Source organism: Vicugna pacos, chromosome 5 (genome assembly GCF_048564905.1).
Source record: "Vicugna pacos chromosome 5, VicPac4, whole genome shotgun sequence".
Classification (NCBI taxonomy): Eukaryota; Metazoa; Chordata; class Mammalia; order Artiodactyla; family Camelidae; genus Vicugna; species Vicugna pacos.
In genome coordinates this window covers 62809280-62828105 of record NC_132991.1, presented here as the reverse complement: position 1 = coordinate 62828105, position 18826 = coordinate 62809280, and the positions used below count along the sequence as shown (strand labels likewise).

General features: G+C 35.7%; 1 protein-coding gene across 2 annotated transcripts in view; it reads left to right on the top strand.

Annotated features, from left to right (window-relative positions):
• Window positions 1-18826, top strand: part of CPS1 (carbamoyl-phosphate synthase 1) — a 164691-nt gene that overhangs the window by 86212 nt on the left and 59653 nt on the right. For both annotated transcript variants that reach the window (XM_072961338.1, XM_006205255.4), the window contains exons 15-22: window positions 976-1071; window positions 5133-5322; window positions 6326-6483; window positions 7990-8118; window positions 10832-10976; window positions 12526-12736; window positions 14112-14310; window positions 16340-16516. In XM_072961338.1, the coding sequence (XP_072817439.1) occupies window positions 976-1071; window positions 5133-5322; window positions 6326-6483; window positions 7990-8118; window positions 10832-10976; window positions 12526-12736; window positions 14112-14310; window positions 16340-16516 (1305 nt within the window). The remainder of the gene's footprint in view (window positions 1-975; window positions 1072-5132; window positions 5323-6325; window positions 6484-7989; window positions 8119-10831; window positions 10977-12525; window positions 12737-14111; window positions 14311-16339; window positions 16517-18826) is intronic.

Below are 18826 nucleotides of genomic sequence, written 5' to 3'. Positions count from 1 at the left end.
GGATTTCTGTGACAGCCTCCTTTCCTGAAATTAAGTGGTTGGAGGTAATCCAGCCACTCAGGGTGAAATCAAACCGTGGATTCTTGCTAGTTAAAGAAGCTATGTACTGTGTAATGTGTTTCTCAAAATACAACTCATGTTTTTCAGATGCTTTTCTTTTCTTAAATGGTCAGGGAAACAGTATAATTTGGGATTCTACATTGCATTGCATATAGTAAGCACTCAATAAATACAAACCAAGTTTCCCACGTCCTTGTCTCTTGCAGTGACCAAAAATATCTTTTTCCTCTGAAGGGCTTTGTGGTTGTGGTTAAAAAAATAAGTAGTGTTATTATTCGCCTAAAATCATATATACGATTCATAAGGATTTCAGTATGTTGCCAGAACATGATCTTCTTTTTAATGTATTTTCTGTAAATATTTTTGGACTGAATTGCAAAGTAACGGTGAAATAGAAATATGAAAGTGTCTCTGTGTCCCCTTGTCTCCTGTGTTTTCTCTTCATTGACTAGGGAAGGCCCACTGTCTTGTTTATATTTATGCCCATCTTTTGTCCAGAGGAAACTCATGGAATAGTAATACATTTAGTCAATTAAATTTTAAGAAGACTTTTATCTAAAAAATTATACCTATAGGTTGTATTTATTATATATGAACATATAGATATACATTTCCATATATATTTATGTAGTTATTTTTAGATATTTATATATGTTTAAATAAAATGTAGGCCTATTTCAAAATTTTTTTACTTAAGTGGAAAAAACTTTATGATCTTTGGAAATTGCTTTTTGAAATTAGAGCTGTTTAAATTGTTGATCTTTTTACTCAGATATTATATATATTTCAAAACATTCTATTTTAAATCACCACATAAACTCAGACAATATAGTGTATCTTCCCCATACTTAAAAATGCCTGATTTCCCCATATTAATAATAAAAGCAATGCCATTTTGTTTTTAATTCCGTACAGGTTTCCAAAGTCCTTATCCTAGGGTCGGGAGGTCTGTCCATTGGTCAGGCAGGTGAATTTGATTATTCGGGATCGCAAGCTGTAAAAGCCATGAAGGTGAGAGAATATGATCTTTGTTGGAATTAATATACTCCCTTTAATGAGTCTAATTAGTATTTTATAATTTAGATTTATGATACTATCTCTTTTCAAAGTCACTATAATTAATTTCCTTCACTCTTCCTTACATGTCTTATTATATTAAAGGAAGTTTGATCACAGACAAGATTTTTAACTTTCTCAGATGTGCACACCGGCAAATTCAGAAGGTTAGATTGGTCTCCAGAATTATCTGTATCACCAATTTATACTGAAAACATATAAATCTACACTTACAGATGTTACTCATTGAGGCGGGGAACTTTTAAACTGTACTCGTCTTTTGTGCAGAGGAGGGAATTGGGGCATCCGTGGTTCATTAACGCACTTCACGTGTTCTCCAGGAGGCTTTGGGCATCTCTTTGGTTGAAATGGGGAAGCTCCAGCTGGAGGAGCAAAGGCAACAGTGTCTTCTGTTCAAACTTTAGAAGTTATAATGTGTCACTGGGGGACTTAATTCCCTCATCTGTGACTTGGACTGGATGACCTATCAGGATGGTATGGCTGGATTTTCAAGTGGAATAGACAATTTTATACCTAAGTTGTGAAGAATACCCTCCCTGTTTCTTCAGAGTCTCTTGAAATCTCCCCAACCCTTATAGCAAAATAAATCTTTAGAAAAGTTCCACAGTATGTGTAAGATATTTCTATTGAAGAGCTAACTTGGCTTCTCTTTGGTGTCCGTGTTTTCCACGATTGTCCCCATTTTGATGCTAAGCAGGCCATCCAAAGGCAACGGGAGCACTCTGTGACCTTGCCACAGGCTTTGTGCGGTAAAGCCAATCTTACCAAGAGACCTGGCTTCCTCCCTCCCACTGAAAAAAAGAAAAAAAAAAAAAAAGAGACCTGGCTAGGAGAGAGCAACACAGGGAAGGCAGCAGGAGACTAGGACAGCCGACACGGAAAATAGTTGGCCAAAAGTTGCTTTTTTTTCTTGGTTTTATTCACGAGTCTATGTCCAGAGATTTTCACCTGACAGACGTCTGTTGAAAACAGACACGGCCCCTGATTACCTTACTCTTCTTCCCATTTGTTTTTATTTTTAATGCTCTTTTCCATACACTCATGGGTGTTCACTCACGTGTACACGTGTTTTTTTGTGTACATTTTCAAAAAGTGTACCTTATTTCACTGTATTAAGATTCAGTTTATCTTTAGATAGATAATTTATGGATATCCAATGGTTCATATTGGTTAGAACACAATCTATGTGTGTTCAGGGTTTAGAACACATTTAACTAGCATACATTCTTGTTTGGTAGCTTTATAAAGACAGCATTTTTATAGCTTGTATTTTTTATGTGTTTTACATCTATTATGTGGTTACATATTTTATCTGAAGAATAAGAATTATTCATTATAGTATTGTGATTAATTAGGAGGCTAACAGAGGTGAATTTATGAACTAAATTTTTTTGGTTTTATTTTGTTGTTGTTGTTACTTTATTTTATTTTTTTATTGAAGTACAGTCAGTTACAATGTGTCAAATTCTGGTGTACAACACAACATCCCAGCCATGCATATACATACATATATATTCGTTTTCATATTGTTTTTCATTCATGGTTATTACAAGATATTGAATATAGTTCCCTGTGCTATACAGAAGTTTTTTTAAAAACTATTTTTATATATAATGGCTAACATTTGCAAATCTCAAACTCTCAAATTTATCCCTTCCCACCTCCATTCCCCTGGTAACTATAAGATTGTTTACTGTGTCTGTGAGTCTGTTTCTATTTTGTAGATGAGTTCATTGGTGTCCTCTTTTTCTCTTTTCTTTTAGATTCCACATATGAGTGATATCAAATGGTATTTTTCTTTCTCTTTCTGGCTTACTTCACTTAGAATGATGATCTCTAAACAAGCAATTCTCCATTGCAGACATACAAATGTTGAATAGGCACATAAAAAAAATGCTCAATATCACTAATTATCAGAGAAATGCAAATCAAAACTAAAATGAGGTATCACCTCACACCAGTCGGAATGGCCATCATTAAAAAGTCCACAAAAAATAAATGCTAGAGAGGGTGTGGAGAAAAGGGAACTCTCCTACACTGTTGGTGGGAATGTAGGTTGGTGCAGCCATTATGGAAAACAGTATGGAGATTCCTCAAAAAAACTGAAAATAGACTTACCATATGACCCAGCAATCCCACTCCTGAGCATATATCTGGAGGGAACTCTCATTTGAAAAGATACAAGCACCCCAATTGTTCATAATGACACTATATACAATAGCCAAGACATGGAAACAACCTGTATGTCCATTGGCAGATGACTGGATAAAGAAGCTGTGGTATATTTATACAATGGAATACTACTCAGCTGTAAAAAAGAATAAAATAATGCCATTTGCAGCAACATGGATGGACCTGGAGATTGTCATTCTAAGTGATGCAAGCCAGAAAGAGAAAGAAAAATACCATATGATATGAACTAAATTTTTAAAAAGCTTAGATTTTACATGTATGATAGCTGGAACTATATTAGAAAAAATGACGTAACATTTATTAAATTTGAAATTATGTCTAAGTTTTAAAGTGAATAGACACTCATCACATGCATTTATGTGACCTTTTCCTATATAATTTGGTTCACAAAAATAGCTATATTCATTATATAGCACGTTCAGGAAAATACTTAGCAAATATATTTATCTGTTGGTATTTTTCTATAGTAGTAAGACCTATAACTTCTGGTGATGATGTTCTCAGTTTGGACTCAATTATTTAAATTCTAGCTCATATTTTAAATGTATTTCCTTATCTGTATGTATCCAATATTATGTTAATAATACTCTTTTTTAAACAATTCCTTAGGATCTTAGAACTCATATTGAGGAATGGGCATAGGACTTGAGTCATAAGACTTGGATGAGAGTCTTAATTTTGTCACTCATCAGCTCTATGATCTTTGGCAAGTCACTTAACCTTATTGAATCTCAATTTCTTCATCTGTAGGATGAAAATTTCTTTCATAGTCTTGCTATAAAAGTCAAGTAAATTAACAAAAAGGTACATTACAAGTTTTAAGGCACTATTTGAATTTAAAGTAGTATGAAATATATTTCATTTTTCATTCAGATCCTCCCCCAAGGATATGTAGGGCTTTCAAGGATGATTTCTATACTTTTATCTGAATATTTTGTTGACATTTTAGAAGAGTTCAAAATTGACATGCTAATAGGTAAAATAACAAGAACCATCTGGCCATATTTCATAATAATTATTTTGCTAAGTGTCACCCTTATCTGGTTTATAAAGCTATTATCCTTAGTAGCCTACATGAAGAATTATTTTAGCGGTCTCTCCAGATGTCAGGAATGAGACAGGGCTATGAATATCTTCACCCACATACACACACATACAAATTTTTATTTTCTTTTTTGCCATATGGTCATTTTCTTTTTATATAATATGTATAAACAGTTGTATAATTTTCTTTGTTGAAGCACTACAGCAGGCATGAAAATCTAAAAAAAAAAAAATGGAAACCAGCAGAAGGCTCTCAGTGCTTCCAGCAAGAAGGAACATATTATCATGCATTTTAAATGTATACTTAGTGTTGTTCTTCAACAAACATTAGAAAAGGAATCAGCTTTGATGTTGCCTCTTTTTCCATTTTATATTTTACTCATTCAAGAATTTTTGGAATATTTTATTCTTTTAAGGTCAGTTGAGCTGTAATGTTCAGTAGCATTTGTGGACCGTTAGTCAAATTCTATAGAAAACATCTCCAGCTTCACTTGATACCTACAGTTGCAGGGGATTCAGGGTGAACCTCATGAGGCAGCCACCTCTTTTGGGATGATTTTATTTTCAAGCAATTTCTTCCTTCCTTTCACCAAATGTTTGTCTTCCTTTAACTTCCACTCAGTAGTCCTATTACTGATCTGTACAGCCTGCAGAATAACCTAAAATTTTTGTTACCTGATAATACCCTTCGCTGGAATATGATTATTCTCTTCTTTAGATCATATACTCAGATTCCAGATCCTTTTGTTTTCTTTTAGGAAGAAAATGTCAAGACTGTCCTGATGAACCCAAACATTGCATCGGTGCAGACCAACGAGGTGGGCTTAAAGCAAGCGGATACTGTCTACTTTCTCCCCATCACCCCTCAGTTTGTTACAGAAGTCATCAAAGCGGAACGGCCAGATGGGTTAATTCTAGGCATGGGTGGCCAGACAGCTCTGAACTGTGGTGAGTTTTGTTTTTTTTTTAAAGTTTAATTGCAGAGCTTTGGTTCATGCGCTTATGTATATTTTTTGTTTGAATTCATTTAGCAATTGTGCTCTGTGTGTTCATAAAAGCTTTCCTCTGTGTAAGGAAGCTGTTAGCAAACAGCCAGAAAACGTCATACGATGAGTATTACCAGTTTATTTCACAGAACAGCTGGAGGACAGAAAGAAACCTTTCACTTTAATGCTTGGGGGTGGCTGAGTAGGTTTCTTGGGTCCCCCTCCTCCATTCCAGGAAACTGCTTTTCTCCGTTACCAGTGAAACCCTGAGAACTACTATGAATGAAAAATGAGAATTAACATTGATTAAGTGCTCTGTGTTCTCATGTGTCAGCCCTGTAGCATATAACTTTCACATATATTTTCATAACAACATATATCAGTGTCTCTACCATCCCTTCATGCAACTGCTGAGTCCAGCGTTCTGTCCTTTTTAAAATATTTCAAAGCTTTAGAACTAGATTATGAATGAGAATCTTGTTAGCTGATTGGGGTAAGCAGTTGGTCATGTAATTTGTATGTCAACTATAAAAGACAGCCAAAGTGGAATGGCAAGTTAGTGGAAACACAAACAATTTTGATAATTTTAACCCAGATAGATACCCATAACACTGGGATTATTTAAATAAGAAAATCTCTTTATAGGAATAGATCTTAGAAGAAAAGGAGATATACTAAAATTTGAAGGCTCACTGTAATCATATGATTTTTATTAATAAAGATAATAAAAATCACTTGGAGAAGGTGATAATATACATAATAGTAGCACCAGCAAAACGTTTTGCTAGAATGTCTTCAGAATTTTTCTTTCAAAGTTTTTTTTTACCTGAAGTACAGTTCTGTTGTGGAGTCTGGTGGCTTTTTGGAGTTAATAATAAGATTTAAAAATGTTGTGTTCAGGTACCTGTTAAAAAAGGCATAAGAGTTTGATATTTTAAAAACTGATTTATTTTGTTTTTCTGTAGGAGTGGAACTATTCAAGAGGGGTGTGCTCAAGGAATATGGCGTGAGAGTCCTGGGGACCTCAGTTGAATCCATTATGGCCACAGAAGATAGACAGCTGTTCTCAGACAAACTAAATGAGATTAATGAAAAGATTGCTCCAAGCTTTGCAGTGGAATCAGTAAGAAATCTTTTTTTTTTTTTTTTTGAGAAACAGGACCATCATGTGTCTTGTGTTGTAGAGAGAATGGTTTATCATGCCTAAAAATTATAGTTAAAATATTACGTTTGGATATATTTTCTTCTAGAAATGTGTTAGTACTTCAGAGGCATTGCATATTAATTGCAGCACTCAATGCTGAAATGTTATGAGAAGGGTAGTGTAGGCCCAAAGATGAAGTGGCTTATCAATGATCGAAGCACCACTGAGTACCAAATCTCCTGAATCAAAACAGAGAACCATATAAACTTGTACTGCTGAAGTAATTTTTACCTTCTTCCTGGGATCAATCATACATCTTGTGAGTGTGAATGTCCTGCAAGTGGAAAATGGCTGAATTAAAATTTTCTTGTTAGAATTGAATAAATATTTTACAATAAAATTATCAGGAAAAAAGCTATTGGATCTAATCACTTAGATTTATGACTGAGAAACCTGTGGCTTTGATGTTTAAAGAGGGCAGATTGTCTTGCATTCCTGTAAATTATTTCCCATTGTATCTTATGCCTATTGATAGGATATTAATTACCCAAGTACTAGGAAAAGGTTAGCTTCCTGTGCACCTTTTTTTGTCTCTTACTTTATTCCTGATTTCAGGCATATAGTCAGTGGCGTGGGGGTACTGGAGGCAGTTTTTGATGCAAATTCCCCATTGTAGAAATAGGCAAGTCCTCTCGGTTGAAGCATGTACTGCTGGGACAACTAAAAATGGGATATATATGTTTTCAGAAAAGAATGTGATCAAGTACATAGCATGTTCCAAAGCTGTCAATCAGGAATAGTCTCAGGGTAGCTCTGCTGAACATTTGGAGAGCTCCTGCCATACATTTATTTTTTCATTGCCAGATTTAATTATGTCCTTGCTTCCTTAGGATGAGAAACAGGCATATGGGAAAGGTGTAATTACATTCCCATTGGTAGTGTAATAATATTCCATGACAGGAAAATATAGCCACCATATGTTGTATTCTGTAAGTTAAAAAAAATTTTTTTCCCCAAGCTTCTGGGACTACTCTGACTGAACTTGAAAAATGAAAAATCTCTTTCTAGATAGTATTCCTAATGGCTTATTACAGTGATATCAAGTTAGGTTCTGTAGTATAAAACCTTATTTTGTTAAGAGATGAAAACTTTTGAACTGAATTTAAAAATTCATATGGCTCCCATTCTTAAATTAATGACAATTATTCAGCTTTGACCATTGTTTTATTATTTTTATATTGCAAAATAAAATTTACCATGAAAAAATTTTAATAAAACCTTCATTTTATATTTAAAAAATCCTAAGATTTTACTTAAACTTTGTAAAGTAAGATATTTCAGAAGGAGATGAGGGAATAATAGCACATTTCCGTAGTTGCTTTCCCCAAATCAACTGATTTACCCAGATTTCCAGACTCTCTTGGTTGGTCTTTTCTGATAGTGTGGTCAGCTCTTAAAACTTTGAGTCCTTGCTCTTGCTGACAGATTGAAGATGCACTGAAGGCGGCAGACACCATTGGCTACCCGGTGATGATCCGCTCTGCCTACGCCCTGGGCGGGTTAGGCTCAGGCATCTGTCCTAATAAGGAGACCTTGCTGGACCTCAGCACAAAGGTATGTATTCTCACAGGTCGAATTCTTACTAACCAAGGAAACTAACTGATACACTCTTCCAATAAAAGAAAGTTATGTAGGTGAGAAACGGCCTTTTCTCTGTTTATAAATCACTGCCACGTTCTCTAAATGTGTTGTCCAAGAGACGACACTTTTGAAAGAGAAGCACAGTGCAGTTATTTACACTGGAACACGGCATTAGCCCAAAGCCGTTTTTATTGTACTGTCTGTTGATTTCATTGATATGAAATCAATCCAATTCCATCTCTCTCTGCTTCAAAACACCCATCATGCTAAAAATGCTTTTTAGTGGTTTAAAAAACTCAGAATATAATGTCCCATTTTGCCATTATTTTTTGAAACAATATGACATGGATGACATCCAGTAAGAGAAACAAAACACATTGAGTAGTTTAGTTTTACCTCAAATTCAGGTGTTTAAATGTTATGATATAAGCCTCTTAGTACCATAAATGAGTGATGTCTCTGCCAACTGCCACACACAGATAAAAGCAAAAGTGAGATTTGAGTGCTTACAATTTATTTTCTATCAAAATCACTTTAGCATATTTCTGAATGCTTCTTAAGTATTAAAGGGAAAATCTTGATAAAATTAAGATATGCTTCAAAAAATAAATTAGAGATTAACACAGAAACTGTGCTCCACGAGAGCAGAGAATTTTGCCCACACTCTATTCCCACAGAACTGAGCAGTGTCTCACAATACTGGGGCTCAGTAAGTAAGTCCTTGTTGAGTGGATGAATCCGTGTGTGGCCCAGAGGCCCATGTGACTTTCCACATGGCAGTCATGGAAGTGAAGCTGATGGAATTATTGTAAGGGCTGTTTTGGGGAGTGCTGGGTCAATATCAAGCAGAGTTTATAGCCTTATCATTATTTACTTTTTTGGAGTGGAACAAAATGTGGCCCTTGAATTATTGACATAGGATTCTGGAAACAGATAGATAAAATTAAATATATTTAAATAACTGCAATCGCAAACTCACATGTCAACAACTTGGACTTTCTTTTTCTTAAGTTGCTAAAACAAACTGAAAAAAGCAAAACGTATCCAACATAAATGTTTATTGTTTCCATTCTGGACTTCTGAATCATGTATGTAAAGGAAAGACATGTTTATGGAGGTATAACTTTCTTTTCCCTCTAGTATATTGGAAGCTCCCAATGTTTTTAATATTAACAACCTCATTATTACTGTCAATAGTGACCATGCATACTTATTCTTGATTAAGAATATTTTTTTACAGTATAAAAAAACATTCTTAATACTTAATTGTCTAAAAATATTTACCAGGAAGACAGTTTTGAAATGGAATACTTTTAAATTATTTATATTCCTCTAAAATAATTAATAGGTCATTGAATGGTTTTCTTTGTTGAAAACCTAGCTTTTCCTCTGAGAATAATTACATGTATTGCTATATACTGAGCTCCTCCTTATTCTCTTGAGATTATATTTAGCATCACTACAAACCACATTAACTGATCTAGGTCCCTAAATTAATCTTTGTATAAAATCTAAGACTAGGAAGAAAAAAACTGAGGCAACAGACGAAGATGATCTTTACTGTTCCTGTGTCCAGTCTACTCCATTAGAATGCAAAAAGCTCCCCCAAATTCATCTGCTTTGTTTCCCAGATTTCTTCTTTTAGCAGGCAATCCTAATGACAAATTAATCATTATTAAATTGTTCATACTAGATACACAGTTTCCTAACCACTTTGAAAACTTCATCATGGATAGCTGTGGGGACCAGTGTGTTACGTTTTCTGTTGCACTTGCTGGAGCCTGAGGTTAAAAAAATAATGTTGAGGCACATCATGGAATAGTTTACACTGAGTTATTATTTCATTAAACAGCCTGCTAATAATTTGGAAAAAATCAAACTACCTTTCCCTAATTGCTTTCTCTTCTTTTCACTGCCATCGCAAATCAAAAACATTATGAGACAAAGGGACATTTCTTTCTTGGGTTTTCAGCCACTAAATGTCCTGAGGTCAGAGACTGCTTCTTTCAGATTTGGGGTTCAGCGTTCTACCCACCGGTAGGCAAAGAATAAATAAGAAATGATAATTATACTAATTCATATCTGCTTAATTAGGCATGCATGATATATGACTCAGAGTATTTAAGCACTTAGGCAGTGATTACCCATAATAATAGTCGCGTATGATTCTTCTAATTCCCAAGTTTCATATGCCATCTTGGCTAACTGTTTACAACCATCATCATCTCCTTTCTTCTCCTCATCAACATCGACTGACTTTTATTGTGTATGTTCTTTACAAAGCACCCTCAGCTATTTTAGAGAAAGACAGAGTCTTTATACTTATTTTTCCATATTTATTCACACTTATCACATTTTCTGGTTTCACAGAAGCCTAGCTGCTGAAATAATTTCATTTCCCTTTGCCTGATTGCTCAATTATTTTCTCCTTTTCCTAAATTAGTTTGATTTAATGTCATATCAGCACTTTGAATGGCAAGCCTCAATAATGTAAATCAAGCATATTCACTGCACGATGCTATTCCTGGTACCTCACTGATTTCCTGGCACATTGTGCCTTCTGGAGCATAGAGGAGGATGGGAGACTAGGCTTGAGACTTCAGCGCAGACCAGGATTTAGGCCAGGGCGTTTTGCCAGATATCCATGTTTCCTGACTCTTTGATATCTTTTGTCACCAATTTCTAGGCCTTTGCTATGACCAATCAGATTCTGGTGGAGAGGTCAGTGACAGGTTGGAAAGAAATAGAATTTGAAGTGGTCCGAGATGCTGATGATAACTGTGTCACTGTCTGTAGCATGGAAAATGTTGATGCCATGGGTGTTCATACAGGTAGGCAAAGAAGCTTCAAGCATTGTAGTAATGCCTTCAGCTCATGTCTCTGATGGTTCGTAGCAGTCTTTGTTACATTCTTTTCTTTAAATTACAGTCTTTAGCTGAGACATTTGTGATACAATTTTACATATATAGTATTTTATAGTATTGAAAGTACTTACATTTAATTTGATCTTCACAAAAACCCTCTGAAGTAGGGCAAGTTTCATGATACTGATTTCATTTGGGGAAAGGACCAAATATAAATAATAGTGAAGGTAAAATCTCCAAGACTTGGTGTTGAGAATTAAGGAGTGAAGTTAAGAAACCTTCAAACAGACAGAATGTTAGTCACCAAGTGGATGAGAAAACAGCCACAATAAATAGAAATGGGTGAAATAAATATGTTCCTCCGGAAAGGAAACTAGTTAGACTAGAGGGCAAGGATGATGACACAGGATTTAGAAATGCTAAACGCGAGATGTGGGTGGAACTCTCAAGAAGAGGTTTGAGAATGTGGAGCTGGAATTCAAGAAAAGTGGATCGAAATAAAGAAGTTGATACAAAGTCATTGGTAGACTTGGTTTAAAGGAAATAATTGAAGCTGGAAGCATAGTCTAAGCATTCAAAGGCACAGGCATGGAAAGAAAGAGAGTTGGGTGAGAACTGAACCCTGGGAAACATTCAGATTTATAGGGCAGGAGAAGAAGGAAGGATTAGTGTTGAAGAAAAAGAAGGAAGTGATAGTTACCAAGTAAACTAATGCAGGAAATATTTTATAAAAGCTTTGGTTTTGACCATAGCAAATGCTATGAAAGGTCAAGAATGAGGATTTAATGCTGGATGTTCAAGAGGACAGTTTTAATGCAAAGTTGGTTATGTGAGTTGTATTGGAAGAAACTACATGAGTATGAGTGATAAGCAGAACTGATAAACTTTCAAGAAGTTTAGTCGCGTAAAGGATGAGAGATGGTTCTTGAAATTGGCAGTTAGGAGAGGGGCTTCTTGAACGAGTAGAGATATGACCATGTTTATAGGCAGAAGGGATGGTGACTAAGGACTGGAAAGGGGGTTTTCAGGATTTAGTGCTCTGTCAATAAAATGTGATGCAAATGAAAAAAAGAGACTGAGGATACAGGAGGCTATGATTACAGAGGAGTTAGAAAACAGGAAGGGATGAGATATAGAAAACTGATGGATGAGTCAGCCTGGGTGAAGAGGAGCTGCTATTTTATAGAAGGAAGAACTTGAGAGATAATTTGAGATACAGAGAAGGGAAATTGAAGAAGTTAATGTCAAGTAGGTGACTAAGCCTTGATAGCTAGATGAGCTTGGGAAAGCTTAGAGAGATTTCTGTAAACAATATGTCAGAGTAATATGGGTGAAACAATCAGAGGGAATAGCACCTGATGTGCCTAGCATGTATTTCTTCAAGATAATGCTTTTCCCAGCAGACTCTTAGCCTGTTATGTGTCATGTGTCATGTGTCATTCACATAGATGGTTAAGTCACTAAAGTTGGTTATTTAGATATGCTACCAAATAACAAGTGTTGCTTGGATGTACAGGTGATTCGGTGGTTGTGGCCCCCGCCCAGACACTCTCTAACACGGAGTTTCAGCTGTTGAGACAGACGTCAATCAATGTCGTTCGGCACCTAGGCATTGTGGGTGAATGCAACATTCAGTTTGCTCTTCATCCGACCTCAATGGAATACTGTATCATTGAAGTGAATGCCAGACTGTCCCGAAGCTCTGCCCTGGCCTCAAAGGCTACTGGGTAAGCCCAGAATGATTGACCGCTGGTTTGCAGAGTCTTCACAGATTGGATTGGAAAATTGACAGCTAGTGGAAGACGGTGCTGCATTTACAAGCTGTAGTCCCTATTTCTGTATGCTGGCTCCCAATCATGTCCTGAGGACATGGTTATTAATGAATTTGCTGCCAGATTGAGGCAAATGGTATTGCTAGCTGGCTTTGTTTGCTGGCTAATCATAAACTAATCAAAATCTGGGTGGTCAAAGCAGGCTGCGAAAAATCTGCTTCTTAATTGCACTTTGCAGATGTTGTTAGAAAGTGCAAATTAATCCTTAATTTTAGTCCTCAATTAGCTTTTCAGGTGTATAGCAAATGTTAGGCAATGATATAGTTCACTGGACACAAGCATGCGATACACATTATTTTATCTTAGCAAAACTCCACAAGACCAAACAACGTAGAGTTTTTCGATAGGCAAATCTCAAAACTAAATTAATAAATTTGTATCTATTTAACAATTGCTAGCAAGCATAATTGGAGAGAAAATTTGTAAATATCTTCTGTTTCTACTAATATATTTAGCATCTAGTATTTAAATGCCATGAAACTTAAATGAAAAAAATATTTATGCCCAAAGATATGTTTATGTAACTACCCAGTGCTGCCTGGAGTGGTGAAAGGAATGTTGACATAAACAAGAGTCAAGAGACCTGAGTTCTCCTCTGGTTCTTCTACTAAAGGTGTGACTTTGGATACATCACTGATTGCCTCTGTCAGTTTCCTTATCGGTTGGATGGGGAGTTGTACTAAAGAACTCATATGTAATTCTATAGTTCTATGAATTTTCTCAAATACAGTTACCCAAACTGACATTCCAGGAGAGTATAGTCCAGTTCCCAGAATGTTAGTTGTGTAAGGCACCCAAAATTCAAAGATAATCTGGAACCAGAGCAAAAACCCAAACTTCCCATGACTGCATTTTATGACCATGACATTTCCCACAGTACCAGGTAACTCCACCATCTTCCTAGGTGCAGACGTGTATATATTTTTTCAAAAGAATATTTTGCAGATTCTTACTTTAGTGGAGGTTATACACAACTGAGCACTTTATTTATCAAGGAAAGTATTGATTTTGGGTTGAAGTGGTGAAGGTTGAGAGTTGTAGCACTGCATGTCAGGCACAGAGTGTAAATACAATCCATTCCTCTCTACTTTATCATGACTTGCTTTATTTTATAAGGGACTGTTAAATCTTCATACAGAACAGAGAATCAGGTGTGCTTTATACCCTGATGTAAAATGATACCAGAATTTCTAAGAAAAACCAATGTATGTTTTGCACTGTTTTTAATACTTTTTACTGAAAGGAAAAAAAAATGCCTCCTCTTTTACAGCTACCCATTGGCATTCATTGCTGCAAAGATTGCCCTAGGAATTCCACTTCCAGAAATCAAGAACGTTGTGTCGGGGAAGACATCAGCCTGCTTTGAACCCAGCCTGGATTACATGGTCACCAAGATTCCTCGCTGGGACCTCGATCGTTTTCACGGAACATCTAGTCGAATTGGTAGCTCTATGAAAAGTGTAGGAGAGGTGGGTCCTTGGTTTATTCCTCTAGTTCATTCTCAGTCTCAGTTATTTTGTTAAACCCTTAGTGTCATTGGAAGTCTTAAGTTTGCCTGGATACTGGGCTCTTGATAGAAGAATGTATAGAAATTTCATTCCTCCCTAGTGTTTCAACATAAGACATAGCTGTTTTAAATCTTAATTTTCCAATCATGCTTCAAGGTGCACAACAGAATTATAACTCAAATGCCATGAAAGTTTTGTTGGCAGTATTTCCAGCAGATAAACGACTGTTATTCACTTTACATTTCGTGGAAAGAGTCCCCTTTTACAATGTTCATGGTAAAGCTTGTAGGCCAAAGGATTTAAGATGTAAGATAATTTCGTAATGTGTTCACTTAAGGTTTATTATCGAAAGATTTTTATTTTCAGTGAACATTTAACACATTACATTTAGTTCAACTCAAGTTAGTAAACATTTCCTGAGTTCTTACTACATGTAAGACACTGGGAGGTTTATAAAACAGTAAAGAAGATGTAGATAATTGTGACATATTTTCTGTAGCTGGCATGTGCAGAATATTTAAACAGAACCAAGTATAATATGAGTTAAATGGTGGTAAAATTTAAAATACAGTATTTACATGCAGGTGCTATGACAGCATAGTAGAATAGGGCCAGGGAAAGCTGGGATAGTTGTTCCACTGAAAAATGGTGAATTCACTTAATGAATGTGAATTTTAATAATATAAAGTATTAAAAGGCACAAATTTTGAGCAAAGACAATTATGTATTCCTTTTATTATTATATATGTATGTTTACTTCTCTTTTACTGAATAGACTCCATATACCACTATATACAATGTACTTAAAAATAATAAAAATTCATGGTGAGTTCCTTATGGAACTAGTTACTTTAGGGCCACCTTTTAAATATGTAATAGTTACAAGGTTTATTAAATATTCCAAAATATTTTCTTAATTTGATAGTACCATAAAATATCTTATTTCTGCTACTTTTTGAGGCTATGAATATATGTCTAACTCTTCAAACACCAGTATGCCTCACAAATTGCATATCTGAATTAGACTAACATTTTGTTTGTCCCTGCTCTTGAGACTCTTCCCTTATTTCTAATTAAATTTGTAGCAGTGTGAAAAGGTTATCTGTTTGGCTTTAGTGATCTCTGAATATGTATCTTGTCACTCAGTTGACATGAAGATTTACTAAACTGACGTTAATGGGAATTCGGGTCTATTTGAGGCATCACGGAAGTTTACTGAAGGGAGCATTATGACTGTTATTATTTTAAATTGGAGACCAAAAATGCATAGCAATCTATTATTCCATGGAAAGAATCAAAGATAGTGTTTATGCACTGAAAATAACTGGGTAGCCTTCAAGGTTAATTTAAGTTTAGTTCTGACTTGTAACTTGTCCAAACTAAATCACCATATGGTTTTCTTAATTGATTAGTGTATGATCAGCTGCAAAGATTGTGGGAAGACATATTGAATTTGTCATGGGGAATTTAGTCTCCACCTACATTCAAAATCTGAATCTGTCAGTATTTGTTATGATTCTCAAGGTTCTATTAATATTAATGCTTAGCTTTAAAGAAAGACAGCCTGTCTTGGATACTGATACCCAGTTAGACATAGTTCTGTTTTTGTATTAATACATGTCTAGTTTCTCTTCATTTGCTTTTTATTCTGAGGGACATCTGCACAAAAACAAACTCTTATTAAGGAAGGGTCTATATACTCTGGCCACAAATTCTTTATTTCCGTACTATGGTCCAAAGCAAATATGGGTCATTTCCTCATTAGTCTTAGCAAATTCCCTAAGTGATAAAAGAGTGACCCAATGATGTTAAAGACTCATTACATCAAAACTATGGAGAAAAGGAGAGGAAGAAAAATACACTTCAGTAACATTCTTCTGTTCTGTCTTGTTCCTAGTCTTTTTTGAAAAATATTCAATTTTTAGTTTTGTTACAAATTAAAAACATGCAAGCTCTTTCTATAAATATGGGTCTTAAATGTGGATTACAGGTCATGGCTATTGGTCGTACCTTTGAGGAGAGTTTCCAGAAGGCTTTACGGATGTGCCACCCGTCTATAGATGGTTTCACTTCCCGTCTCCCAATGAACAAAGAGTGGCCATCCAACATCGATCTCAGAAGAGAGCTGGCGGAGCCATCCAGCACCCGCATCTATGCCATCGCCAGGGTAATAGGGGACACGGGGCCCAGTGCTATCAGATATTCTCTGAATATGGTCAGCCTAGACTTAAATGTAAAACTGAATCACTAAGTGGTCTTGAATTCAGGGATTTTTCTTTTGGAAAAAAATTATTTCTCTTTAATAGTCTTAAATTGGAAACTTCTGTGTATTTCATCAGATTATTCTATAATTAATGAAAAATTATCCCTTTTTTGACTTTAAGTCTCCCCTTAAAGGATACATTGCAGTTTTAAAGGATGATCAAATAGGCAAAATGATCTTGCCTTTTAGTGCACATATTATCAATACTCCAAGGTATGTAATAATACTGATTTGTCATTTCCTATCACTCTCATTACTCACTCCTTGAAAATGTATAATTGTATTTAAGAAAGGAAGATTCATAAAATAAGAATATCACTTGGTATGTGCTACCTAAGAGTCTAGAATAATCTTTATTTATTTGCTCCTTTTTCTGTATTTAAGCAACAGCAAACTATAAAGAATTTCTATGATTATAGGCTTTTCTGTGTAATTATTTTATTGGTTTTCTAGAACAAAAAAGCCCCATATTTCTCACTTCCACCCACCAGTTACCTTTAATACAAATTAAATGCCATATTAATCTCCTTTCTTTTTACTATGCTTAGAATTCTGAAGTTTCAGCTCGTCTGATTTTATAAAAGATACTTGGGCAGCTGGGATCTGTCTGGTTAGAAATCCCCGAATTGCTTTCTGACATTTAAGGAAACTTAGGTATTAATCCTCCAACAGTGTCAGACTACCCTGGAGCTGCAAAGCCCTGATGACCATTGTATGTGTGTGTATGTGCATGTAGGATGAGTTGATGAAAATATGAATTTTGTCTTTAAAAAGGGAACTGTCTCTATAATTGGTCTTTGTAGCAACAGAAAAATGCTGTTAGTGATCTCAAACTCACTGCAACTTTTATGTCCATGTAAAGAGAGTCCTGCAGAGAGAGAAAGAAGGGAAGGGAATGTTTCCTTCAATGCATTCAATGTATACTCTCCTTACAGTTATGATTTCTAAATGCAGGTTATTTAATTTCCACTGAAATTCTGAAGAAGTCTTGGAGATACTAGTATTTTTTGATGGACATTTCTCAATGCTGAGTTTCAAGATAATGGAGAATTAACATTTTTCCATGGTGGTGAGATGAGAGGTTATTCTAGAAAGCCATTTCACCTTCTTGTTCTTATTTCAGTCTTTTGCTTAAAAAGCAACGTACCACATTCATATATGTGTGTATGTGTGTGTGTGTATACATACAATTTTTTTCTCAGACAAAGGGCAGTAAATAGATTTTTTTCCTTTAGTCTAGTAATCATACTTCTGCCATCTTGAGGTGGATGAAAAAAGGAAGTATTTCTGGGTTCCCAGCGAGGCTGTAAAACTCAAGCATATCTCTCATTCTTTTCTAACAGACTTATAAAGAATGAGAATTCAGGGAAAATGTGTGGAGATTCTTTCTAGCACACAGTACGAGCAAGAAGTGCAGGGTCTGAGGTATAAATTACTGCTTGCCAGAGTGCCGGGAGAAGGAACTGATTTCTGTTTGTTAGAGGTCATCATTACTGTTCATTTCCACAGCAACCAGGAACTTCGTGATTTTGACAAAGAGTGTAAGGAGTATGGAGGGCTGAAGGGGAAAAAGAAGGAAGGGAGTGAGTAAATCTTCACTCGCTTTCATGCTTCTTAGAAAGGGCAACTTGCTCTGAGGTCTGATTTCTGCAGCAGTCTTATTTCAGGATGACTGGTCATCACCTCTTTTGACTGGAAGAGAATGCAGGGCATTATTTTTGATTTGGGGAACATCAGAGTAACCTCAAACATATTTGGGGTCATTATGGACTTCGTTACTGCTGTGTGACATGGCAGGTTGCAGCGCTTGAAGACCAAGTCCTAAGACTGGCAGGATCCTGCTTCCCACTCAGAACTGTGGATGTGATGCTGGTCATCCTTCCTCACAGTGAAATGACCACAGATTCCAGGTCCTCCGTCAATTGCAGGATAATTACTGTGTGCAGTCGTGTGAAAACATCCTTTGGTCTGCCAAAAGTGTCACTGACTTAAAGTTCTATCCCCCTCACAATGTTGATGGCCAACCAGCCAACTGTCCCTTTAATCACTTGGCAAGTAAGACAGAATATTAAGGAACGAACCTGGCTACAGTTACAGGGAGAATTAAACAAAAGAAACATAGATAGACCTATGAAGCAAACATGCCTTTGAGTATTCCCATTAGATGTCATTTCATTCTCGTCAACAAAATTATGAGCTGTATTGTCTCTCAAC